Source organism: Onthophagus taurus, chromosome 10 (genome assembly GCF_036711975.1).
Source record: "Onthophagus taurus isolate NC chromosome 10, IU_Otau_3.0, whole genome shotgun sequence".
Lineage (NCBI taxonomy): Eukaryota > Metazoa > Arthropoda > Insecta > Coleoptera > Scarabaeidae > Onthophagus > Onthophagus taurus.
The window spans coordinates 7,482,492-7,510,378 of NC_091975.1; the positions used below are offsets into that span (position 1 = coordinate 7,482,492).

The following is a 27,887-nucleotide window of genomic DNA, read 5'->3' on the forward strand; positions in this document are numbered from 1 at the left end:
CGAGCAATTTTTTCGATCCCTTGACTGCTCGTTATAACCGGTCTTCACTGTATATATCTGATAAAACGGACAAAAATATTGAGCAATCCTTATAAAATCGATCTAATCTGACTTATCTTTCTGGATACAAACTTTATGATAATAACTTTAACATGCAACTTATTATTTCTGGCTGATAGTCTTTGTGATTTTGATTACTAGTGAAAAATTATTAGCTCCATAGATTTTATAAGTCATCGTATTTATTCGATAACTCCTCATCACTCTGCATGGAGAGCTTTAGCTGAGGAGACAAGATAAATTTTGAGACTTTTTGCAAATTTGTCTGGAAAAATCACTTGATCATATCTCCGTTAAAAGTTATATATTATATTATATTATGCCAAGATGAGGTTCGGTCAGAATTCCAACGAGATATAAAAACTCAACAGCTTGATCTTTTGTAATCTTTGTGTAATTTTTTTTTGACAAATTCATAACAAATTTTATTATTAAATCGATTGGATCGTTTAAATTTTCACACCTAATCATTGAAAAATCAAACTATAAATTAATTTGAATTTTGTAATATTAATTTTTTTGGTTTTTAAACTTCTTATTAGTAGAACTTTAGCAATAAAAAAAACAAATTAATCATTTTTTAATGACCAATGAAAAAAATATTTCCTTATTAATCAAATCAATCCAAAAAAGTTTCCTTTTTTATTATTTTTTGTGTGTAATGTTTTGAATTAATACTCTAAAAAAACATCATTGATGTTGTCGTCTCGTTAAGCTTTCTACTTTAAAGTGTCCTGACACTGATTACACTTCGCCGATTCTGAAGGCTTGAATACAACAACGAACGTTTTGGCCCGGTTTCGTCTGGCGTCGATCATAATATTTGTACGAACGATAAACACACTTCGTTCAACACTTTGCCTATGGACGATTGTTTTCCAGCTTCATCCAGCACATTTTTGACAGACGTTTCGTTTACATTCTGACGCGATGTACTCTCTTGCGCGGACTTTTCGTTTATTTTTAGTAAACAAAATAAGGGTATGTCAAGTAATACACAATAATTAAGTGTCAAAACAAAATCTTTTTATTAAAAAAACAAAATATCGACAATTAAATATTACAATTTAAATTTGCATCGTCAAGATTGATTGTAATTCTAACATTTAAGCCAAAGTTAATCCGCTTAAAGTTTCAAACCAATTTACATGCAGATGCATCGACGCTGACCAAGGGTAATGCCCACTCTAAATGTACGAAGGGATCTTAATTTTGCATTTTCCGTTTGCCCTCTACCTTCTACGTCCGCGGTTTCTTCTTGCTTAAAAAAAAACTTAAAAAAAAAGATTAAAAAGGGAAACCGCCCGGAAAAGTGTGGAAGTAATTAGTTCGGTGGGTTCCAGACTATGAAATTAGCGATTAAAACCGGCGATTAAATAGTTTCGCTCCGCCCAAACCCTTGCAATTACCTTGTTATCTTATCTTAGTGTTTCTATACTTTTCAACGCTTTTAAACAAGATATAATTAAAAATAAAATTACTTAAATAATATGGTATAGCGTCTGAAGACGCACCTAAACCCGAAACTTTCTAGTTATAGGTATAGTGTTAGTTCTAGTTTTACACTTGCACTGTCACTAGAACTAACACTATACCTAGAACTAGAATCATTTGGGTTTAGCCGTCTTTAGAGTCGTGCGGCTAAACCCAAATGATTCTAGTTTTAGGTATAGTGTTAGTTCTAGTTTTACACTTACACTGTCACTAGAACTGGCATTAGGTTGGTTCATTCGTTGGAAAGCTTATATTTTGTTTAATAAGCGCAGATAATTTCATAGCAATTCAGTGAAATTCTGATTTGTTACGATTTTTAGAAAATGAACAAAGATTATTGCTTAATCTCAAAAATGAGTTATGGTTAGAAATGAATATCTCAAAAACTAAAAGATATTTTCAAAATCGGTCTCTTTCATTGGAAAGCCTATAATTGGTATAATTAGTGTAAATAATTTCATAATTATCGATTGAATTCCTGATTTTTTATGATTTTTTTAAAATGAGTGAAAATGGTTGCTTAACCCGAAAAAGGAGTTTTGTTTCATAAGTAATATCTCAATAATTAAAAGATACATTGAAAATCGGCCTTTTTTATTGGAAAGCCTATAATTTGCATAATTAGTGCAGATAATTTCATAATCATGGATTAAAATCCTGATTTTTTATGATTTTTTGAAAGTGAGTGAAAATGAAAGCCGTCTTTAGAGACGTGCGGCTAAACCCAAATGATTCTAGTTTTGGGTATAGTGTTAGTTCTAGTTTTACACTTACACTGTCACTAGAACTAACACTATACCTAGAACTAGAATCATTTGGGTTTAGCCGTCTTTAAAGACGGCTAAATTGAACTAGAATCATTTGGGTTTAGCCGTCTTTAAAGACGGCTAAACCCAAATGATTCTAGTTCTAGGTATAGTGTAACTTCTAGTTTAACACTAGCACTATTAGTATATAGAATTAACACTATACCTAGAACTAGAATCATTTGGGTTTAGCCGTCTTTAGAGACGTGCGGCTAAACCCAAATGATTCTAGTTCTAGGTATAGTGTGACTTCTAGTTTAACACTAGCACTATTAGTATGTAGAACTAACACTATACCTAGAACTAGAATCATTTAGGTTTAGCCGCACGTCTCTAAAGACGGCTAAACCCAAATGATTCTAGTTCTAGGTGTAGTGTTAGTTCTAGTTTTATACTTACACTGTCACTAGTTTTACACTTACAATGTCACTAGAACTAACCCTATACCTAAAACTAGAATCATTTGGGTTTAGCCGCACGTCTCTAAAGACGGCTAGTTCTAGTTTTACACCTACACTGTCACTAGTTTTACACTTACAATGTCACTAGAACTAACACTATACCTAAAACTAGAATCATTTGGGTTTAGCCGTCTTTAGAGACGTGCGGCTAAACCCAAATGATTCTAGTTTTAGTTATAGTGTTAGTTCTAGTTTTACACTTACACTGTCACTACTTTTACACTTACAATGTCACTAGAACTAACACTATACCTAGTACTAGAATCATTTGGGTTTAGCCGCACGTCTCTAAAGACGGCTAAACCCAAATGATTCTAGTTCTAGGTATAGTGTTAGTTCTAATGACAGTGTAAGTGTAAAACTAGAACTAACACTATACCTAGAACTAGAATCATTTGAGTTTAGCCGCACATCTCTAAAGACGGCTAAACCCAAATGATTCTAGTTCTAGGTATAGTGTTAGTTCTAGTGACAGTGTAAGTGTAAAACTAGAACTAACACTATACCTAGAACTAGAATCATTTGGGTTTAGCCGCACGTCTCTAAAGACGGCTAAACCCAAATGATTCTAGTTCTAGGTCTAGTGTTAGTTCTAGTTTTAGTTCAGTGACAAATATACAACAATCGTTAAATAAAACCATACAACAATCTAACATTGAATAACAATTAAAACTAGACGTATAACTAGAAAGTTTCGATTTAGTAGTACATCTTCAGGAAAAGTTAACATTATTACTAGATTATATACACAATAAAATTTGTAATTGAATTTAAGTAGAAATTGTAATATTTGAAAATTTCCCTTCTCGTCAGAGGGTTAAAGTTTTTGGGGAGTAAAACGAGTTTTCGCACGTTATTGGGAAACAGCGCACTTCCATTAGACCAGATGTGCCGTTCGGAACGGTGAATATGCAGCTCTGGAGTGGCGGGGCCTGTATTGGAACATAATAGGTTCAGTGACGTGTTCCACTAACCCCCTGACAGGAGGGTCGAGGGTCGCGGGTCGGACAAAACCCGGGTCGCGAAAAGAGCGAAAAGGGATGGAGACGAGGTGGCGGGGGTTGTTACTGGTGAGGATTTCGGGGGGGAACCAAAAGAGAAGGAGGTGGAGGCTGATGGATTACCACGGCCACCCTGTCAAACGCAAGATGGATCTGCCATTTTCGAACTCTTACTCTTTGAAATTTTCAGTCATCTGAAAAATAAAAATAAAAGAAATCAAAAAAAAAAATAAATATTAAAATAACTATCTTTATTATTACATTTAGTGTTATATCAAAAATTAATGATAATATGATAAGGGATGATAAAACGAGTTTAGGGGATTCTCCGATACTTACGCGGTGATAAGGCCGGATGCACTCGACCGAATTCTTAATCACCATTATTGAACCACCTAATGGCGTCCATTGTCCGATGATCAATTTATCATCCTACGAAGTCTTAATGGATTTAAAAGAGTATCTATCTTACGATTCTTTTCCCCTTTTTACAAACTATACTTTAATACAAAGTGTTTTTCGAATATTTTAAGCTAACTTTTTATCTTGCAAAACTGAAGAAATAAGCTGATTATTATTAAAAATGAGTGCAGGAAGCCGTTTAAGTAATTACGGTCGTTGGAATCGATAATCTGAATACTCCTTTCTCGGCTTGTCGAGAACGGAAATTACTAATTAGGACAAGATTGTTAATTTTTTTTTTGTTTCAACCCGACGCTCGATGTAATTTTCGGGCACCTGGTGTGAATACTTTGCAACCCAAGGGTAATTTTCCATACTATTAGATCTACATATATCTATTATACATAATATATGGATACGGTGTTTTCCCATCCTTGAATTAGCAAAAAATTTTACAACATTTTTTTGTTCGCTTTAAATTATCTTAACCAACCCCAATGATGTTAATAACGTAAGTAATTGTATTGTTTCCATCAGACCGAGATATCTATATAACGTTTTCTTTCTTTCTCTTTTTGTACTCGTAGCAGCAGAGAGATCGTTTGAAATTGAATGGACCCGAAACCCCCCCTTCCTCTTGGTCACTATAGATCCGGTCGTGCCACACTGAAGTCTGTCAGCCATAATTTATGGCTGCCGTGCGATACCAGATTAAATACAAGAGTATGACATGTCCGCACTGATATCTGATGCTCCGCGTTTTCGTTCTCTCTTCAAGCTTTTTTGCGTTTGCAAAACTTTTTTTGTTTGTCTTGTTCCGCTCATTTAAAACACTTTTTTAATTATCCTTTTGTTCTTGTACTTTTTTACAGTTTTTTACTTTCATAAATAAATATAATAAGAATTTAAGTACTTGATGTTTCATCGTCAACTAGAAGATATCAAAGCATAACATATCTTGAAACATATCATGTCTCCGTGAAGTTACCATATTGTGGATTTTCAGTTTATGCCATCTTTCTGCCAAGAGCACCTTTTGCAAGGAATTGTAAAATATCGAAATAAGAAAAAAATCGTATTGCTGGATATACTCTCTATACCAAATTACATCCTGGAAACACTTTGCAACATCTCTTTTGCAAACAAACTTGGTTAAACTTGGACCAGAGAATCTGCGAGGCGTTGTAATTAATACTGTATCAACCCAAACTTAATTTCAAAAAATCCTACAAGCTGTATATTTAGGGATAAAGATGTGATTCTTACACCAAATTAAAGATAAAACCTTGCTCTTTAAAATGGCATATAATAATTTGCTACAAACTTGACTGGTCAGGTTGAAATAAATTATAACGAAGATACTGATTAAGAATTAAAATTTTTAAGAAATTCCTTTATTTCAAAAAATCCTGTAGGCTGTATTTTTAGGGATAAATATATGATTCTTACACCAAATTAAAGATAAAATCTTGCTCTTTAAAATGGCGTATAATAATTTGCTACAACATTGGCTTGAAATAAATTATAACGAAAATATTGATTAATAATTAAAATTTTCAAGAAATTCGTTTATTTCAAAAAATCCTGCAAGCTGTATATTTAGGGATAAAGATGTGATTCGTACACCAAATTAAAGATAAAACCTTGCTCTTTAAAATGACATATAATAATTTGCTACAAACTTGACTGGTCAGATTGAAATAAATTATAACGAAGATTATTAATCAGTAAATAATTAAAATTTTTAAGAAATTCCTTTATTTCAAAAAATCCTGTAGGATTTATTTTTAGGTATAAATATATGATTCTTACACCAAATTAAAGATAAAATCTTGCTCTTTAAAATGGCGTATAATAATTTGCTACAACATTGGCTTGAAATAAATTATAACGAAAATATTGATTAATAATTAAAATTTTCAAGAAATTCGTTTATTTCAAAAAATCCTGCAAGCTGTATTTTAAGGGATAAAGATATGATTCTGACACTAAATTAAAGATAAAACCTTGCTCTTTAAAATGGCATATAATAATTTGCTACATCATTGGCTTGAAATAAATTATAACGAAGATACTAATCAATAATTAATACTATTAAGAAATCCCTTTATTTCAAAAAATCTTACAAGCTGTATTTTAAGGGATAAAGATATGATTCTTACACCAAATTAAAGATAAAACCTTGCTCTTTAAAATGGCATATAATAATTTGCTACAAACTTGACTGGTCAGGTTGAAATAAATTATAACGAAGATACTGATTAATAATTAAAATTTTTAAGAAATTCCTTTATTTCAAAAAATCCTGTAGGCTGTATTTTTAGGGATAAAGATATGATTCTTACACCAAATTAAAGATAAAATCTTGCTCTTTAAAATGGCGTATAATAATTTGCTACAACATTGGCTTGAAATAAATTATAACGAAAATATTGATTAATAATTAAAATTTTCAAGAAATTCGTTTATTTCAAAAAATCCTGTAGGCTGTATTTTTAGGGATAAAGATATGATTCTTACACCAAATTAAAAATAAAACCTTGCTCTTTAAAATGGTATATAATAATTTGCTACAAACTTGACTGGTCAGGCTGAAATAAATTATAACGAAAATACTGATTAATAATTAAAATTTTCAATAAATCCCTTTATTTCAAAAAATCCTGCGAGCTGTATTTTTAGGGATAAATATATGATTCTTACACCAAATTAAAGATAAAACCTTACTCTTTAAAATGGCATATAATAATTTGCTACAAACTTGACTGGTCATGTTGAAATAAATTATAACGAAAATACTGATTAATAATTAAAATTTTTAAGAAATTCCTTTATTTCAAAAAATCCTGTAGGCTGTATTTTTAGGGATAAATATATGATTCTTACACCAAATTAAAGATAAAATCTTGCTCTTTAAAATGGTATATAATAATTTGCTACAAACTTGACTGGTCAGGCTGAAATAAATTATAACGAAGATACTGATTAATAACTCAAATTTTTAAGAAATTGCTTTATTTCAAAAAATCCTGTAGGCTGTATTTTTAGGGATAAAGATATGATTCTTACACTAAATTAAAGATAAAACCTTGCTCTTTAAAATGGCATATAATAATTTGCTACAACACTGGCTTGAAATAAATTATAACGAAGACACTGATCAATAATTAATACTATTAAGAAATCCCTTTATTTCAAAAAATCCTGTAAGCTGTATTTTTAGGGATAAATATATGATTCTTACACCAAATTAAAGATAAAACCTTGCTCTTTAAAATGGCATATAATAATTTGCTACAACATTGGCTTGAAATAAATTATAACGAAGATACTGATCAATAACTAATACTATTAAGAAATCCCTTGATTTCAAAACATCCTGCAAGCTGTATTTTTAGGGATAAAGATATGATTCTTACACCAAATGAAAGATAAAATCTTGCTTTTTAAAATTATGCATAATAATATGCTACAAGATCAAGTGGTCGGCTTGAAATAAATTATAACGAAGAAACTGATAAACAATTAATATTTATCTTGATTTCAAAAAATCCTGCAAGTTTTATTTTTTGGTATAAAGATATGATTCTTATACCAAATTACAGATAACGTTGCTGTTCAAAATGATATGTAACAATTAAGAAATCTTTCGGGTGTTCTGCGTCCAGAGTTTTGGCAAAATTCTGAATCTAGATCTGATTTTGAAACAACGATCTTGCACACTTCTCTGTTATGGTTTTATCAAAACGATCCCAACTCTCTTCTTAGTTGTAAAAGATAATTGTACTCTCTTCTGGTTTAAGTTAAAATAGTCGCTGTTCATTTCTGGATTCATAAAGAAGCATTTCTGATTTTGGAAAAACGGTTCCTGCTTTCCAAGTGTTTGAAAATATGCCTGCTGTTTAATTCTGATCCCTTCTGAATCTCTTGGTTGTGGCAAAATGTTCTACTTTAAAAAAATTGGTTCTTACTCTTGTTTGATAAAGCTGCCTTTTTTAATGTTGGCAAAACAGTCGCTGGTTTTTGTCTAATCTCTCTTTTGGAGAATTTTTGCCCATTCTATTGCAATTGATGATTTGGGGTTGAACGTGTGGATGTCTCAAAGCTACCAAGGATAGCCAAAGATGACCATAATGGTATAAAAGCTCCTAGCTTGTTTAGTATCAAAGACAATCAAATCTGATGTTGGTCCATATGAAAGGATAAATTGTGTGTCATAAATATACATGTAGGGAACGTAATTTGTGAAACCTAATGGCTAATCTTATTGTCAGAAGATTAGTAAGCCTATATATACCTCCATATCTTATCCTATTAAATAATTCTGTTAAATATTTTCTTACCATTTCTTCCTCCCGTATAATCTTTCGATTCAGAATAGATCAAAAGATCCAAATTAGTTTTTGCATATACTTCGTTATAATTTTCCCAAATTAATAATATCTTTCTATATTTTTCTAATTATTCATCGAATTATCATTCTTCTCCTCCCGAATACCATGCAATAAAAGACTATCATAATGGTGGCTTCAATTTTCTGAGATTTTAATTTTTCGCATTGAGAAGGTCATCTTTAGTGAATCTACCTTTCGGGAGAATTTGTTCAAATAACTAAAATGACTTACCTTACAACCAAAAATCTTGTTGAAATCACCCCAAACGTTTTAAAACAATTAAATACAAATAAAAGCTAATTTCCAAACCAATTAAAACCACGTTTTTTACCAAAAAAAGAAATCACGTTTGTAAACACAACATCTCAAATTCGGCCATTTTAGCAACGCAAGCGCACACAACCCCTAAAAACCGTCCAACTTTCACCCTCTTCGACCACCGGGTTCTTTTTGGCCTGAACGTACCGTTTGAAAAGAAGCGGTGGTGACTTTTAGAGGTGTAGAAAAATAAGTTAAAAATGAAAATTTTACGCTTTGCAAATTGTTTCTTTTAACCCATTTTTAAAAATGAATCCGTTGGGATTTTAAAGCTGTTAACGCTTCTTTGGCGGGGTTTTAAAGTTTACCTACCACTGGAAATGTTTTATGACGGGTTGTCAAAATATTTTTGGTTAAAGAAAAAATATGATTCGGTGATGACACAAAAATTTGTATTTATTTTTTTTTTATAATAAATTATTTTCTTTTAATTAAATATAATTATTTACAATTTTATTTTGATATGACTCATTTTTATTTAAATCTCAATCTTAATTTAACTTAAAGTTTTAACCTAAAATCTAAGAGGAACTTGATAAAAATGTCGCTTTTTAATTTAAAACTTATTTAATAAATTCTCATTTTTGTTCTCTAATTTAATCGGTGAAAGTGATTGTTCTTCGTGTATCCTATCGTTGATTTTTAATTTTTTATCTTTCATCCGTCGATTTTGAAACCATACTTTAATTTGTTTCTCATCTAAATTTGTAATTTTAGCCAATTCCATCCTGCGCGCTTTCGTTAGATATTTTTGCCATAAATACTCTTTTTCTAATTCAAAACTTTGAGCTTTCGTATACGTTTGTCGCGTTCTTTTCGGACCTTTATGACACCTTCCATTCCAATTACTAACCATAGCTTCTGGAGATAAATTAAAATTGTTTTCAGTACTCGGACTTGGTGATTTAATTATTTCGGGATGTTCTGAACTGGATGGTGAAAATTGTCTGATTTGATTTTGATTCTGATAAGATCTTGGATAAAGTTTTGGTTCAAAATTTTCTGGTTGTTGATGGTTGTATTGATTGTAATTCGATGACTCATAGTAACAAGAATTCCAATTTTCCCCAAAATTATTTTGATAGTTGTAACTTTCTTGATTAAAAACTGGTTGTTGATGTTGTGGTTGCCCGTAAACGTTGTTATTAAATTGCGGATATTGAAAAGAACTTTCTTGGTGAGTTGTCATAATTTTAACACTTCAATTAACCAAACTTTTCAACACTAAACTGTGATTTCTATTAAGGCCAGTGGTGAACTACTACATTTTTGTCACATATCGACATCACATATCATAGGGGATCGTGTTCGCGTGGTGGGAGGGTAAAATCACCCCCTGATCCCGTCTGGGTCCATTCAATGAGAGTTTCACATCTGCACACCCACCTCCGTTTCGGAAGCCCCCGGATTTTTGCTCTTTTGTATATTTTTGCGATTGTTTGAGCTCTTTTCAAGGTTTTACCCTGGGATTGGTGGGGGGTGGATTACAACCAGGGGTGCCAAAGTCAATCTTTACTATTACCCATACAAAATTGATTTGAAAAAATTAAATTAAATAAATAAAAAGGGTCTTTAAATTTTTATTATAATCGTCAAATTTTATTTTCGGGGGTAGCTTCATCAAAATATCGGTAAATTGTGGTTGGAATTTAAGGGGTGTGATCGATAAATAATTATTGTATTCTGAAAATATTTTACGGTGAATAATCAATTTTAGTTTGAGGGTTCGTTGTGGGGAATTTGGGTAATTTTATTCTATGCTACATTTAACATCAATATTAATATACTTAATCGTATCAATGATCATCACATTATTGATTGCATTAAATTTTTTGATACTCTATCTTTTCTCATAGTAGTATATCAGGATACTTTACTTGATGATAAGATTTTCTGAAAATGTCGTTATTTTTGATCTATAAATTTGACTATTTCATCTTTAATATTATTTTCCTGGAAATTTCAATAATATTGTGTTATAGTTTTTATATCATATCATTAACTAGAATCTTTAAGCTTCAATTTAACATACATCTCATATCTTAATTCTTAAGAATACAGTAGATATGATTTTTTAAAAATTTCGATATTTCCGATTTATAAATTTGACAATTTCTTCTTTAACACTTTCTTCCTGGAAATTTCAATAATATTACCTTATTGTTTTTATATCATATCATAAACTAGAATCTTTAGGCTACAATTTAACATATATATCATATCAAAATTCCCAAAAATATGGACGATATGATTTTTTGAAAATTTCCTAATATTTTTGATCTATAAATTTGACAATATCTTCTTTAATAATTTTTTCCTGGAAATTTCAATAATATTGTCTTATAGTTTTTATATCATATCATAAACTAAAATCTTTAAGCTTCAATTTAACATACATATCATATTTTGATTCTTAAGAATACAGTAGATATGATTTTTTGAAAATTTCGATACTTCTGATTTATAAATTTGACAATTTCTTCTTTAATATTTTTTTTTCTGGAAATTTTAGTAATATTACCTTATAGTTTTTATATCATATCATAAACTAGAATCTTTAAGCTTCAATTTAACATACATATCATATCTTAATTCTTAAAAATGCAGTCGATATGATTTTTTGGGTTAGGTTAGGTTGGATTGGGTTAAGTTCGATTGGGTTAGGTTGGGTTGGGTTATAGTTTTTATATCATATCATAAACTAAAGCTTTAAGCTTCAATTTAACATACATATCATATTTTGATTCTTAAGAATACAGTAGATATGATTTTTTAAAAGTTTTGATATTTCTGACTTATAAATTTGACAATTTCTTCTTTAATAATTTCGTCCTGGGAATTTCAATAATATTACCTTATTGTTTTTATATCATATCATAGACTAGAATCATTAGGCTACAATTTACCATATATATCATATCAAAATTCCTAAAAATACGGTTGATATGATTTTTTGAAAATTTTGCGATATTTTTGATCTATAAATTTGACAATTTCTTCTTTAATGCTCTTTTCCTGGAAATTTCAATAATATTACCTTATTGTTTTTATATCATATCATAAACTAGAATCTTTAGGCTACAATTTAACATATATGTCATATCAAAATTCCTAAAAATTAGGACGATACGATTTTTTGAAAATTTGGCAATATTTTTGATCTATAAATTTGACAATATCTTCTTTAATATTTTTTTCCTGGAAATTTCCATAATATTGTCTTACACTTTTTATATCATATCATAAACTAAAATCTTAAAGCTTCAATTTAACATACATATCATATTTTGATTCTTAAGAATACAGTAGATATGATTTTTTGAAAATATTGATATTTCTGACTTATAAATTTGACAATTTCTTCTTTAATATTTTTTTTCTGGAAATTTCCATAATATTGCCTTATAGTTTTTATATCATATCATAAATTAGAATCTTTAAGCTTCAATTTAACATACATATCATATCTTAATTCTTAAGAATACAGTATATATGATTTTTTGAAAATTTCGATATTTCTGATTTATAAATTTGACAATTTCTTCTTTAATACTTTCGTCCTGGAAATTTCAATAATATTACCTTATTGTTTTTATATCATATCATAGACTAGAATCTTTAGGCTACAATTTAACATATATATCATATCAAAATTTCTAAAAATACGGACGATATGATTTTTTGAAAATTTCGCTATATTTTTGATCTATAAATTTGACAATATCTTCTTTAATATTTTTTTCCTGGAAATTTCCATAATATTGTCTTATAGTTTTTATATCATAAACTAAAATCTTTAAGCTTGAATTTAACATACATATCATATCTTAATTGTTAAGAATACAGTATATATGATTTTTTGAAAATTTCGATATTTCTGATTTATAAATTTGACAATTTCTTCTTTAATAATTTCGTCCTGGAAATTTCAATAATATTACCTTATTGTTTTTATATCATATCATAGACTAGAATCATTAGGCTACAATTTACCGTATATATCATATCAAAATTCCTAAAAATACGGACGATATGATTTTTTGAAAATTTCGCTATATTTTTGATCTATAAATTTGACAATATCTTCTTTAATATTTTTTTCCTGGAAATTTCCATAATATTGTCTTATAGTTTTTATATCATATCATAAACTAGAATCTTTAAGCTTCAATTTAACATACATATCATATCTTGGTCCTTAAAAATACAGTCTATATGATTTTTTCAAAATTTTGTTCTTTTTGATTCATAAATTTGACAATATCTTCTTTAATCATGTTTTTCTGGAAATTTCAATAATATGATATTATAGTTTTTATATCATGTCATAAATTAGAATCTTTAAGCTTCAATTTAACATACATATCATATCGAAATTCTTAAAAATACGGTCGATATGATTTTTTGAAAATTTCGCAATATTTTTGATTAATAAGTTTGACCATTTCTTCTTTAATCATGTTTTTCTGGAAATTTCAATAATATGATATTATAGTTTTTATATCATATCATAAATTAGAATCTTTAAGCTTCAATTTAACATACATATCATACCTTAATTCTTAAAAATGCAGTCGATATGATTTTTTGAGTTAGATTAGGTTGGGTTGGGTTGAGTTCGATTGGGTTAGGTTAGGTTGGGTTAGCTTATATTATATTATATATTATGTTGGCATTTACATCATGGTCATACATGGTCAAATAATACAACCTAACCTAACCCAATCTAACTCAATCCAACCCAACCTCGTCTTTTGACTCTAAGGAGGAGAAAATGCGTAATATACATATATAATAATGCCGAAATCGTTTTCGGTCGAGCATCAGTTGTTGTACCTCGACTTTAACCTCTTCCTTCCTGATAACAATACTTTAAGATCAACAAGGTTATGGCAACCAAGGTGCAGCAATTTAATCAGTAACTTGCTATCTGGACATAGTAATAATATCATACAACTGTCAAGACCATAGATGTGCAGTACGAGGGGAAACCACCAGGAGATAATTCGAGTTTAACTCATAATCAAGCTGGGAGAAAGCTGACGAATTTAGTATAGTTTAGATATTTCAAAAAATTTTAATTTTCGATGAACATAACTATAATTATATATTACATACATATACATTTTAATGTTTATATTGGCTCTAGGTTCGTTTTTAAAGTAGAATCTGGTCCGGGGGCGCTAAAAAAGAACTCCTCACGCTGTTAATAGAAACATAAGTGCGATTTTATGGGCCGTAACGCCGGTCCGAGTCTTTCAACATCAGTTGAGCCGCCGTTGTAGGAGCCGCTTCGGGGCTTCGTACAAAATTCTAATGGGCACAACCAAGCCGGACGCGTATCACCCACGTATTTAAGGGCTAGAACAAGACCACAAGAATGACTTATGTGCCGTTGACTCGTCTTTTACTGCGACTCAACCATTACAATTTATGTACCATTACAACGGATTTTTTTCTACACCCAAAATGGTTTTTTACGTTCTGTTTCTGTTTATTTACAGATGTGAACGTGAAATGAATAAAAAAAAATTAAAAAAAGAATAGGTTGTTTTAAACAAAGGTTTAAACATCACGGAAATGAATAAGAGAAGAAATATCGACGTTGGAATGACTTAAGATGCCTTCCTTAAACCGAGCCGTCATAGAAATCTCTATCTGAGATCGAGATCGACAGCTCTATCGGAATATCGGCGACTTCGACTGTCTCTTGTTACGAACGTGATTCTCTTGTTTTGATGACTGAAGGGTGATTGCTTTGTGTGGTCTTCATGTGCAATTAAAAAAAAGGGACGTCCATCATGATAATTTTTTATAAATTAAAATTCTCTTTTTCAAAATACTTCAGAAGCAAATGGTAGATATCAAAAATAAAATTTGATTGACAGATCCAACATGGAGTTTGTGGATATTGAATTACTTGCAGATTTTACCCTCCCCTATTTTGGTAAAATCCGAAACCCAACCCTAAAAGTCTTAGCCATTTTTATTTTCGTTAAAACATTAATTTTAAAATTTACTTTTTGGATAATTGATCGGAAAACCCTCCGCGAAAAGGAGAAAACTCTTGTCTACAACGTTCCGGTATGCGTACTTCGCACCCTTCGTTCTCTTCTTCGTCAAAGGGAACCGGGGACGACCGGCGGGGTACTCTCCGCGTGCTTTCCTCTGCTCTTCTTTTCACAATTTGGCATTTGTACGAAACGCCATCCATCAACGTCAACAGTCGGGTTGTTTTCTCTCTCTCTCTGCCGAACCCTACCCCCCTTTCACCCTTCGTTCACCCCCCCAAAACAACCCCCGCGTGTATGGATGGACGATTTTTGTCATTTATTATTGGGAACCGGTCGAGCTGGCGATTGATTTTTCCCAGTGTGTGTGAAATGTAGTATGATGTGTTAATTTCAAATCGACAGTAGCGGTTTTTGGTTAAATATAACATAAAAAAATTTAATAATTAAAACATTATTATTAACGATCAAATTTTTCGTTTAAATTTCGTTATTAATGACCTTACATATTTGTTAAATGACTGTTTCCTCTTTTTCCTTCAACCCCACGTTACAAGAAAAGAAGTATCCGTGAAATTAGCTCGAATTCCTATCGACACACGTAAAGTGAAAACGAAAAGAAAAAGGACGAAGATATTGGTGATGCGAAGTTCGTCTTTTAAGGGGGCAACGTTGCGCAAAACCCGACAACAAGGTCGGTGGTGGTGATCAAAAAGAGACCTTGAACTGACCGTGTGGGTCAAGCTTGAATGGTTCTAACAAAAAAAGTACTTTAACAGCTGTTACGAAGAATTAGGAAAAGAAGTGGTTCTACAGAAATATTCACGTTTTAAAATTTTATGTTAAATTCATCAAGATTTCGATCCCCAAAGTGAGGAGACTTGCATTATGAAAAATTATGCAAATTGCTCCGATATCTTGGAAACAATTTGATATAAAAAAAAAATAATACATGTATTTTTCGAGTTTGGCTTTGCAGTTTAATAGCGAAGGAGAAAATAGATACACAATCTTTTCTTTGCTTCTAGAATTCTAAATATACCTAGATTTTGAAGTAGCCATGACTCCAGTGGAATTTTATGTCGTGGTAATATCTCCTTGTCCATTGTAGACGTCAAATTTCCAAGTTGACACATTCAGAAATTAGCAAATTTTGACACTATCGACGAGATTCCTTTGATCACTGGTGATGTATCTAGAAGAACAGCAAGACATTCGTAGAAATACTTGCGTATCGTTCCCACACTCGCTCTAGAAGCAGAAATAAGCTTAAGTATATTTTAAAGGTTGGGGTGTCTCTCATAGTTGAGTTCTTGATGTCATAATTGGTTGGTTATTGCTTCCAAAAGGCAATTTATCAACTCCTACAAAGGAATAAGTTCTTAAAGATTTCTCATAATTCCTTGCAAATGTGATAACTCGTGATTCTATGTCACCAGTTTAAAAATTTTTGCCAGGAAAGTTTAGGAATAGAAATAAACCTGGATCTAGAAGATGCCAGAAAAGCTAAAAAGAATTTACAAGAAAGGGAAACAAAATGCCAAAATCAAAGAATCTGAAGGCAGTGCAAAAATCAATGACATAGAGTTAAAAAACAAGACGTTAAGAAATGAGTTCACGAAGCTCAGAAATCATTCAAAAACTAGACAAGAAAAACCTTGAACAACTCCGGAAGGAAAAAAGATAGAAAAGACTATAAACGCAATAATAAAGCAGAAACATACCTTTATATGCGACATAAGCCTTCAATAATATTATCTTATAATTTTTATATCATATCATAAACTAGAATCTTTAAGCTTCAATTTAACATACATATCATATCTTGATTCTTAAAAATACAGTCGATATGATTTTTTGAAAATTTTGTTATTTTTGATTTATAAATTTGACAATTTCTTCTTTAATACTTTTTTTCTGAAAATTTTAATAATATTATCTTATAATTTTTATATCATATCCTAAATTAGAATCTTTAGGGTACAATTTAACATATATATCATATCATAATTCCTAAAAATTCAGTTGATATCATTTTTTTGAAAAATTCGCGCTATTTTTGATCTATAAATTTGACAATTTCTTCTTTAATATTTTTTTCTTGGAGATTTTTATAATATTGCTTTATAGCTTTTATATCATATCATAAACTAGAATTTTTAAGCTTCAATTTAACATACATATCATATCTTGATTCTTAAAAATACAGTCGATATCATTTTTTGAAAATCTTGTTATTTTTGATTTATAAATTTAACAATTTCTTCTTTAATAATTTTTTCCTGGAAATTTCAATGATATTATCTTATAGTTTTTATATCATATCATAAACTAGAATCTTTAAGCTTCAATTTAACATACATATCATATCTTGATTCTTAAAAATACAGTCGATATGATTTTTTGAAAATTTTCTTATTTTTGATTTATAAATTTAACACTTCCTACTTTAATAATTTTTTTCTGAAAATTTCAATAATATTATCTTATAATTTTTATATCATATCCTAAATTAGAATCTTTAGGCTACAATTTAACATATACATCATATCAAAATTCCTAAAAATACAGTTGATATGATTTTTTGAAAAATTCGTGCTATTTTTGATCTATAAATTTGACAATTTCTTCTTTAATATTTTTTTCTTGGAAATTTTTATAATATTGCTTTATAGCTTTTATATCATATCATAAACTAGAATTTTTAAGCTTCAATTTAACATACATATCATATCTTGATTCTTAAAAATACAGTCGATATCATTTTTTGAAAATCTTGTTATTTTTGATTCAATTTCTTCTTTAATGATTTTTTCCTGGAAATTTCAATGATATTATCTTATAGTTTTTATATCATATCATAAACTAGAATCTTTAAGCTTCAATTTAACATATATATCATATCTTGATTCTTAAAAATACAGTCGATATGATTTTTTGAAAATTTTGTTATTTTTGATTTATAAATTTAACACTTCCTTCTTTAATAATTTTTTTCTGAAAATTTCAATAATATTATCTTATAATTTTTATATCATATCCTAAATTAGAATCTTTAGGCTACAATTTAACATATACATCATATCAAAATTCCTAAAAATACAGTTGATATAATTTTTTGAAAAATTCGTGCTATTTTTGATCTATAAATTTGACAATTTCTTCTTTAATATGTTTTTTCTCGGAAATTTTAATAATATTGCTTTATAGCTTTTATATCATATCATAAACTAGAATCTTTAAGCTTCAATTTAACATACATATCATATCTTAATTCTTAAAAATACAGTCGATATCATTTTTTGAAAATCTTTTTATTTTTGATTTATAAATTTAACAATTTCTTCTTTAATAATTTTTTCCTGGAAATTTCAATGATATTATCTTATAGTTTTTATATCATATCATAAACTAGGATCTTTAAGCTTCAATTTAACATATATATCATATCTTGATTCTTAAAAATGTAGTCGATATGATTTTTTGGGTTAAGTTAAGTTGGGTTGGGTTGGTTTCATTTTCTACTCCTCAGAGTCAAAAGATGAGGTTGGGTTGGATTGAGTTAGGTTAGGTTGGATTGGGTTGTATTACTTGTCCAATATACTATATGTAAATACCAATATAATATTGATGAAGTAATATAACCCAACCCAACCAATCCAATCTAACCTCATCTTTTGACTCTGAGGAGGAGAAAATGAAACGAACCCAACCCAACTTAACTTAAGCCAAAAAATCATATCGACTACATATTTAAGAATCAAGATATGATTTAACCAACCTATCCAACCTAACCTAACTCAATCCAACCCAACCTCATCTTTTGACTCTGAGGTGGAGAAAATGAGTAATTTATATAATAATGGGAAAACCGTTTGTGGTCGAGACGTATCATCCAAGACAATAATTTGTTATCTTCTGGACATAATGTTAAAGACCTTTCTTAAAATCTCTTCCTTCCTAATAACAATACTTCGTGAGCTACTTGAACAATTGCTTATTGCGTACCAAGGTTATGGCGGCTATGATTTCTGCCAGAAACGCAGAAATCATTCAAAAACTAGGCAACAAAAGACGTGAACTTTTCTGGAAGAAAGAAAGATAAAAAACGCAGTAATAAAGCAGAAACATACTCCTATATGCAACATATGTCCTTGCAAGTCCCGTGAAATGTACAAAAGACTATCCTCATAAGCAAGAAGAAATTCAATTCATCAAGCCCATCTACCTTGCTTATCAATTTGCTACAGAACAAATAAAATTTTGCAAATTTTGCAATTTTGTGTCAAAATCAACTATGTGAGCAATCTGCAAGTAGATTTGAATCTAAAAAATAAAAAAAATATATAGATAGCACAACTTTGTAAGATGAATTTAAAAATAAAATTCTTCCCCATCACGTTTTCTAAAATCACACGCAAAATAATCATTAGTAACCTTCTATTCTATTTCAACCCCTCCTATATAAATAAGTAAAATAAATTAACAGACGTTTTGAGTCCCACGCAAAAATGATGATGATCGTTTTTAATCGCTAAAATTATCGTACTTGGTTTAGTCGAATAGTAGTATTTTGAGGCTTAGTTTCGAATTGAATCGATTTTTTACGACGTCCTTGTCGTCTTCGCCCCGCGCCACCTCTTCCACTTCTTCGCCAGACGAGGGTTGCTGCTGACTTGAGCGATGGTCCGGACTCAATCGGTGACTTTTAATTAGTTTCAGGAACAGAGTTTCCTGACAAAAACTAGCCTGACCAACGGAGCATGCACCAGAAATCGAGAACGCGTTCTCTATTAAAAGAAAACTTTTCTTTATCCGCTCGTATTTAAGATTTACTTTTTCTTATAAAAAATTAAAAAGGATCTAGTTTAAATTTTATGTCGGTTTCTTGGAATCGAGATGAATGAAATTTGTCATCTTGGGGATTTTTACCTGGTTGTGTTTCTTAGAAGGATTATTTAAATTACTCAATTGTAATTAATTTTAAATGTGTGAAATTGAAAAGTGGACATTAGTAGCCAATTTATGGGGTTAGTGTATTGGGGGTTGCAGAGACCGGTTCTCGATAACTGGTTAACGCCGATGTAATGTACATCAACAGACTCGTAAAGAACGATTTATGCGGTCTGCGAACACCTCTAAACATCCCTTTACAGCCCTTCAACCCCTGCTGCCCATAAATCTAACACAGCTCGAGCCACTGCTACTCTCTCCGCCTCCCTTTCCTTGTATATATGGTGATTCTCAACCTGTGGATTTATTTAAATTATTTTTTTTTAATAATAACATTTAACTCATTAAGCCAGTTTCGTTGAGCGACGTTGAGTTTGAAGGCATCGCGACGTCGACATCGGTCTACCCAACCTAAATTGCAACTTTCCCCCCTTTTCCCAACCAACCCCTTCGCTTTGCAAGTTGCGAATATTTCGGATAACTTCGCGGAAGCAATAAAGCTTTGGCTTTGAGTGGATGCTTTTGGTTGTCAAGGGAAATTGACGAAAGCTTAATAAAAACTTAAATGTAAATTCTAATTGGAAATAATTATTTAAAACATAACAAAACTGAAATTAATTCACTTGATGTCATAATTTGTTGGTTATTGCTTTCCCAGCTTCTTATTTTACACCCAGCCATCACTGGCGCTCAACAAAGAGTGAAAGCTTTATTTTGTTTCTAAGGTCTTTGTTTATTTTGCAATATCAACTAAGAAAATGCGTAGCTATGCAAAAAGCAATTTATTAAGTCCTATAAAGGAATAAATTCTCATTACTGAAAGATTAATAATAATTCCTTGGAAATGTGATAACTTGTGATTGTATGTAGAATTTTTGGCGGGAATCTAGAACATCCTAGAAAAGTTAAAAAGAAGAGGAAAACAAATTTACAAGGAAGGGAAACAAAAAGCCAAAATCAAAGAATTTCAATCAAAGCAGTGCAAATCAATGACATAAAGTTAGCCAATATGGCTAACTAAATGAGTCGCAGAAAAACGCAGAAATCATTCAAAAATTACGTAAGAAAAAACCTGAACTATTCCGGAAGGAAAAAGGGTAGGAAAATCTGGAAACCCAGTAATAAAGCAGAGACACTCCCTTATGTTCTTCTTTAATACTTTTTTCCTTAATATTTCAATAATATTACCTTATGGTTTTTATATCATTTCATAAACTAGAATCTTTAAGCTTTAATTTAACATACATATCATATCTTGATTCTTAAGAATGCAGTAGATATGATTCTTTGAAAATTTCGATATTTATGAATTATTATACATTTGACAGTTTCTTCTTTAATACCGTTTTCTGGAAATTCTAATAATATTACCTTATAGTTTTTATATCATATCATAAACTAGAATCTTTAAGCTTCAATTTAACATACATATCATATCTTGATTCTTAAGAATGCAGTAAATATGATTTCTTGAAAATTTCGGTATTTCTGATTTTTAAATTTAACAATTTTGTCTTTAATACTTTTTTTCTGAAAATTTCAATAATATTACCTTATGGTTCTTATATTATTTCATAAACTAGAATCTTTAAGCTTCAATTTAACATACATATCATATCTTAATTCTTAAGAATGCAGTAGATATCATTTTTTGAAAATTTCGATATTTCTGATTTTTAAATTTAACAATTTAATCTTTAATACTTTTTTCCTGGAAATTTCAATAATATTACTTTATAGTTTTTATATCATATCATAAATTAGATTCATTAAGCTTCAATTTAACATACATATCATATCTTGATTCTTAAGAATGAAGTGGATATGATATTTTGAAAATTTCGATATTTCTGATTTTTAAATTTGACAATTTAATCTTTAATACTTTTTTCCTGGAAATTTCAATAATATTATCTTATAGTTTTTATATCATATCATAAACTAGAGTCTTTAAGCTTCCATTTAACATACATATCATATTTGGATTCTTAAGATTGCAATAGATATCATTTTTTGAAAATTACTATATTTCTGATTTTTAAATTTGACAATTTCTTTTGTATTACTTTTTTCCTGAAAATTTCAATAATATTACCTTATGGTTTTTATATCATTTCATAAACTAGAATCTTTAAGCTTCAATTTAACATACATATCATATCTTGATTCTTAAGAATGCAGTAAATATGATTTCTTGAAAATTTCGGTATTTCTGATTTTTAAATTTAACAATTTTGTCTTTAATACTTTTTTTCTGAAAATTTCAATAATATTACCTTATGGTTCTTATATTATTTCATAAACTAGAATCTTTAAGCTTCAATTTAACATACATATCATATCTTAATTCTTAAGAATGCAGTAGATATCATTTTTTGAAAATTTCGATATTTCTGATTTTTAAATTTAACAATTTAATCTTTAATACTTTTTTCCTGGAAATTTCAATAATATTACTTTATAGTTTTTATATCATATCATAAATTAGATTCATTAAGCTTCAATTTAACATACATATCATATCTTGATTCTTAAGAATGAAGTGGATATGATATTTTGAAAATTTCGATATTTCTGATTTTTAAATTTGACAATTTAATCTTTAATACTTTTTTCCTGGAAATTTCAATAATATTATCTTATAGTTTTTATATCATATCATAAACTAGAGTCTTTAAGCTTCCATTTAACATACATATGATATTTGGATTCTTAAGATTGCAATAGATATCATTTTTTGAAAATTACTATATTTCTGATTTTTAAATTTGACAATTTCTTTTGTATTACTTTTTTCCTGAAAATTTCAATAATATTACCTTATGGTTTTTATATCATTTCATAAACTAGAATCTTTAAGCTTCAATTTAACATACATATCATAACTTGATTCTTAAGAATGCAGTAAATATGATTTTTTGAAAATTTCGATATTTCTGATTTTTAAATTTAACAATTTTGTCTTTAATACTTTTTTTCTGAAAATTTCAATAATATTACCTTATGGTTCTTATATTATTTCATAAACTAGAATCTTTAAACTTCAATTTAACATACATATCATATCTTGACTCTTAAGAATGCAGTAGATATAATTTTTTGAAAATTTCGATATTTCTGATTTTTAAATTTAACAATTTAATCTTTATTACTTTTTTCCTGGAAATTTCAATAATATTACCTTATAGTTTTTATATCATATCATAAATTAGATTCATTAAGCTTCAATTTAACATACATATCATATCTTGATTCTTAAGAATGAAGTGGATATGATATTTTGAAAATTTCGATATTTCTCATTTTTAAATGTGACAATTTAATCTTTAATACTTTTTTCCTGGAAATTTCAATAATATTATCTTATAGTTTTTATATCATATCATAAACTAGAGTCTTTAAGCTTCCATTTAACATACATATCATATTTGGATTCTTAAGATTGCAGGAGATATCATTTTTTGAAAATTACTATATTTCTGATTTTTAAATTTGACAATTTCTTTTGTATTCCTTTTTTCCTGAAAATTTCAATAATATTACCTTATGGTTTTTATATCATTTCATAAACTAGAATCTTTAAGCTTCAATTTAACATACATATCATAACTTGATTCTTAAGAATGCAGTAGATATGATTTTTTGAAAATTTCGATATTTCTGATTTTTAAATTTAACAATTTTGTCTTTAATACTTTTTTTCTGAAAATTTCAATAATATTACCTTATGGTTTTTATATCATTTCATAAACTAGAATCTTTAAGCTTCAATTTTACATACATATCATAACTTGATTCTTAAGAATGCAGTAGATATGATTTTTTGAAAATTTCGATATTTCTGATTTTTAAATTTAACAATTTAATCTTTAATACTTTTTTCCTGGAAATTTCAATAATATTACCTTATAGTTTTTATATCATATCATAAATTAGATTCATTAAGCTTCAATTTAACATACATATCATATCTTGATTCTTAAGAATGCAGTAGATATAATTTTTTGAAAATTTCGATATTTCTGATTTTTAAATTTTACAATTTTTTCTTTAATATTTTTTCCCTGAAAATTTCAATAATATTACCTTATGGTTTTTATATCATTTCATAAACTAGAAACTTTAAGCTTCAATTTAACATACATATCATAACTTGATTCTTAAGAATGCAGTAGATATGATTTTTTGAAAATTTCGATATTTCTGATTTTTAAATTTAACAATTTCGTCTTTAATACTTTTTTTCTGAAAATTTCAATAATATTACCTTATGGTTCTTATATTATTTCATAAACTAGAATCTTTAAGCTTCAATTTAACATACATATCATATCTTAATTCTTAAGAATGCAGTAGATATCATTTTTTGAAAATTTTGATATTTCTGATTTTTAAATTTAACAATTTAATCTTTAATACTTTTTTCCTGGAAATTTCAATAATATTACCTTATAGTTTTTATATCATATCATAAATTAGATTCATTAAGCTTCAATTTAACATACATATCATACCTTGATTCTTACGAATGCAGTAGATATCATTTTTTGAAAATTTCTATATTTCTGATTTTTAAATTTGACAATTTCTTTTGTATTACTTTTTTCCTGAAAATTGCAATAATAATACCTTACAGTTTTTATATCATATCATAAACTAGAATCTTTAAGCTTCAATTTAACATACATATCATATCTTGATTTTGAAGATTGCAGCAGATATGATTTTTTGAAATTTTCGATATTTCTGAATTATAAATTTAACAATTTCTTCTTTAATACTTTTTTCCTGAAAGTTTCAATAATAACACCTTATAGTTTTTATATCATATCATAAACTAAAATATTTAAGCTTCAATTTAACATATATATCATATCTTGATTCTTAAAATTGCAGTAGATATGATTTTTTGAAATTTTCGATATTTCTGATTTATAAATTTTGCAATTTCTTCTTTAATACTTTTTTCCTGAAAATTTCAATAATAATACCTTATAGTTTTTATATCACATCATAAACTAGAATCTTTAAGCTTCAATTTAACATACATATCATATTTTGATTCTTAAAAATGTAGTCGATATGATTTTTTGGGTTTAGTTAAGTTGGGTTGGGTTGGGTTGGGTTGACATATATATTGATCAAGTAATACAACCCAACCCAACCTAACTTAACTCAATCTAACCCAACCTCGTCTTTTGACTCTGAGAAGGAGGAAATGAGTAATATATATAATAATGCCTTGGCTTTGGCTTTGAGTGGATGCTTTTGGTTGTCAAGGGAAATTGACGAAAGCTAAATAAAAACTTAAATGTAAATTCTAGTTGGAAATAATTATTTAAAACATAACAGAACTGCTGCTGACACAAAACATCATCCGTTTTCAAAATAACATGTAGGTGCAATAATAATAAAACGACCTGAAATTAATTTAAGCTCGTCCAAAAACGAACGCGATCGTATTTATTCGTCCAAACGATGACTTATCTATTGTTTTCGTACATTAGATTCCTGGCCGAAAGCTACAAACTGCCTGAAATTAATTCACCGTGCTAATAATAACGGCCAAACACACACCGAGAGTTTCGAGGCTAGCGCCAGCGAAAAATTTTTAAACTCCTCATCCCATCTATTCGAGTGTCTCGCTTTTGAAAAGGACTAAAATAAAATGAAAATAGAATTGGGTGTAATATCAAGAAGAGAGGCGAAAAGGCACTCTCTTCGGGAGAAGAAATCATTCTCACCTGTCCTCTGTATTTCGTTTTCTTCCATTTGGTTTCATCCCGAAACGGGATAAATGTATGGACATTTGACAATATCACTGAGACGTGTGTCGGCAACCGCCTCACGTTTACGCACGGTCATTATAAAATTGGCACGAGAGAAGAAGAAGGAGACGGCGTCGTTTAAAAAGAAATAAAAATAAATAAACAACTTTAAACAGATGGACGGTTCCGCTGCAAACGACTGATAAATAAGCGTCTCGACGTGGGTGACTCTAATATATCCCGGCAAAACCCCTTTGATTTCGTTTATGATTGGATATTTGATTAATTTCACGTCGGCTAAAGTAACCAACTAATTTGGTTCTAGTTATATTTAACATGTAAATTAAAATTTAAATTATATCACAATAATTTTAAGAGGATATAAAAAAATATTAAAGAAGTAATCGTGTTCTAAACGCGATAAAAACGTGGTTATCGTAAGGGAAAATAACCCTTAATTACAAATTGGGCCGATTTTTCCAAGGCTCGTACGCCATTTTTACACCTCCCCATTTAAGGCGCATGCAAATCGTGAGCGCGTGAAGCAATTACGTCTTATCGCCGACGGATCGACTTTAATATTAATGAGGAGCCGCGCCGCGAGATCACCTTTCGATAACATTCGGTTTTGAGACTCGTTTACTATTGAAGAAGTTAAAAAATCTTTATTTTACTTTATATTAAAAATAACCATATTTCAATTCTTTTGGTATTCCTTTTCGTTTGCAATTCAGCCGTCAATCAGCGATGATCAAGTTCGCATTCAAACGCTCTCTTAACAAGAAGATTTAAATTGGTTAAAAAGAATTCTTTTTTGGAATCGAAAAATAAAAGTTGTTCCCGTTTATTTTTCTTTTGGGGTGGTAATACACGTTTCGCGTTGGACCATTTATTAAAGCCCGGTTCAGAACAAGCAGAACCGACCTCTCAAATGCCGACTACGCTCCGGTGCGTCACGAATTCAATTTTCGTGATGCCTGCCGGCTGTCACTCATCGCCTCGGAAGTTTCCTGCCGTACTTTTAGTAGGAACAAGAACGAACGAACCGTGGAGAAGCTCTGTACTCTCTTCGAAAAGCTGAAAATTTCTACGTTTATCCGTTCCGAACTGTAACTCGTCACGTACAACCCCTAAAAAGAAATACAATCTCCGTTTAGTAGAAATAAGTTTTCAATGAACCATATTTATTTTATCAATTGCTTATCTACCTTGACATCGAACTATTATTACTTGATTTTTGACACCAATCTATCAAGGACATAATGATTTGGTCATATCAAAACATGAATGATGCTAAATACATAATGCTAATCATATAGATATAGTTATCTGACTTTTGAATACTTAAGCAAGTCTTTATTCGGCTAATTCCAATGATTTATTACATGACACACAGATATTAACAAAGTGCAAAAACTTTGATGACACTTTTATGACACTAATCTATCAAGGGCATAATGATTTGGTCATATCAAAACATGAATGATGCTAAATACATAATGCTAATCATATAGATATAGTTATCTGACTTTTGAATACTTAAGCAAGCCTTTATTCGGCTAATTCCAATGATTTATTATATGACACACAGATATTAACCAAGTGCAAAAACTTTGATGACACTTTTATGACACTAATTTATCAAGGCCATAATGATTTGGTCATATCAAAACATGAATGATGCTAAATACATAATGCTAATCATATAGATATAGTTATCTGACTTTTGAATACTTAAGCAAGCCTTTATTCGGCTAATTCCAATGATTTATTATATGACACACAGATATTAACCAAGTGCAAAAACTTTGATGACACTTTTATGACACTAATCTATCAAGGGCATAATGATTTGGTCATATCAAAACATGAATGATGCTAAATACATAATGCTAATCATATAGATATAGTTATCTGACTTTTGAATACTTAAGCAAGCCTTTATTCGGCTAATTCCAATGATTTATTATATGACACACAGATATTAACCAAGTGCAAAAACTTTGATGACACTTTTATGACACTAATCTATCAAGGGCATAATGATTTGGTCATATCAAAACATGAATGATGCTAAATACATAATGCTAATCATATAGATATAGTTATCTGACTTTTGAATACTTAAGCAAGCCTTTATTCGGCTAATTCCAATGATTTACTACATGACACACAGATATTAACCAAGTGCAAAAACTTTGATGACACTTTTATGACAC

General features: G+C 29.2%; 1 protein-coding gene across 1 annotated transcript; it reads right to left on the reverse strand.

Annotated features, from left to right (window-relative positions):
* Positions 1-9,492: 9,492 nt before the first annotated feature.
* On the reverse strand, positions 9,493-10,125 carry LOC111419113 (homeobox protein Hox-C9-like). The gene has a single exon (XM_023051879.2). The coding sequence runs from the start codon at positions 10,123-10,125 to the stop codon at positions 9,493-9,495; it is 633 nt and encodes a 210-aa protein (XP_022907647.1).
* Positions 10,126-27,887: the final 17,762 nt, after the last annotated feature.

Excerpts from the sequence above, each read along its gene's own strand:
- LOC111419113 (XM_023051879.2), bottom strand. The coding sequence starts at position 10,125 with ATGACAACTCACCAAGAAAGTTCTTTTCAATATCCGCAATTTAATAAC.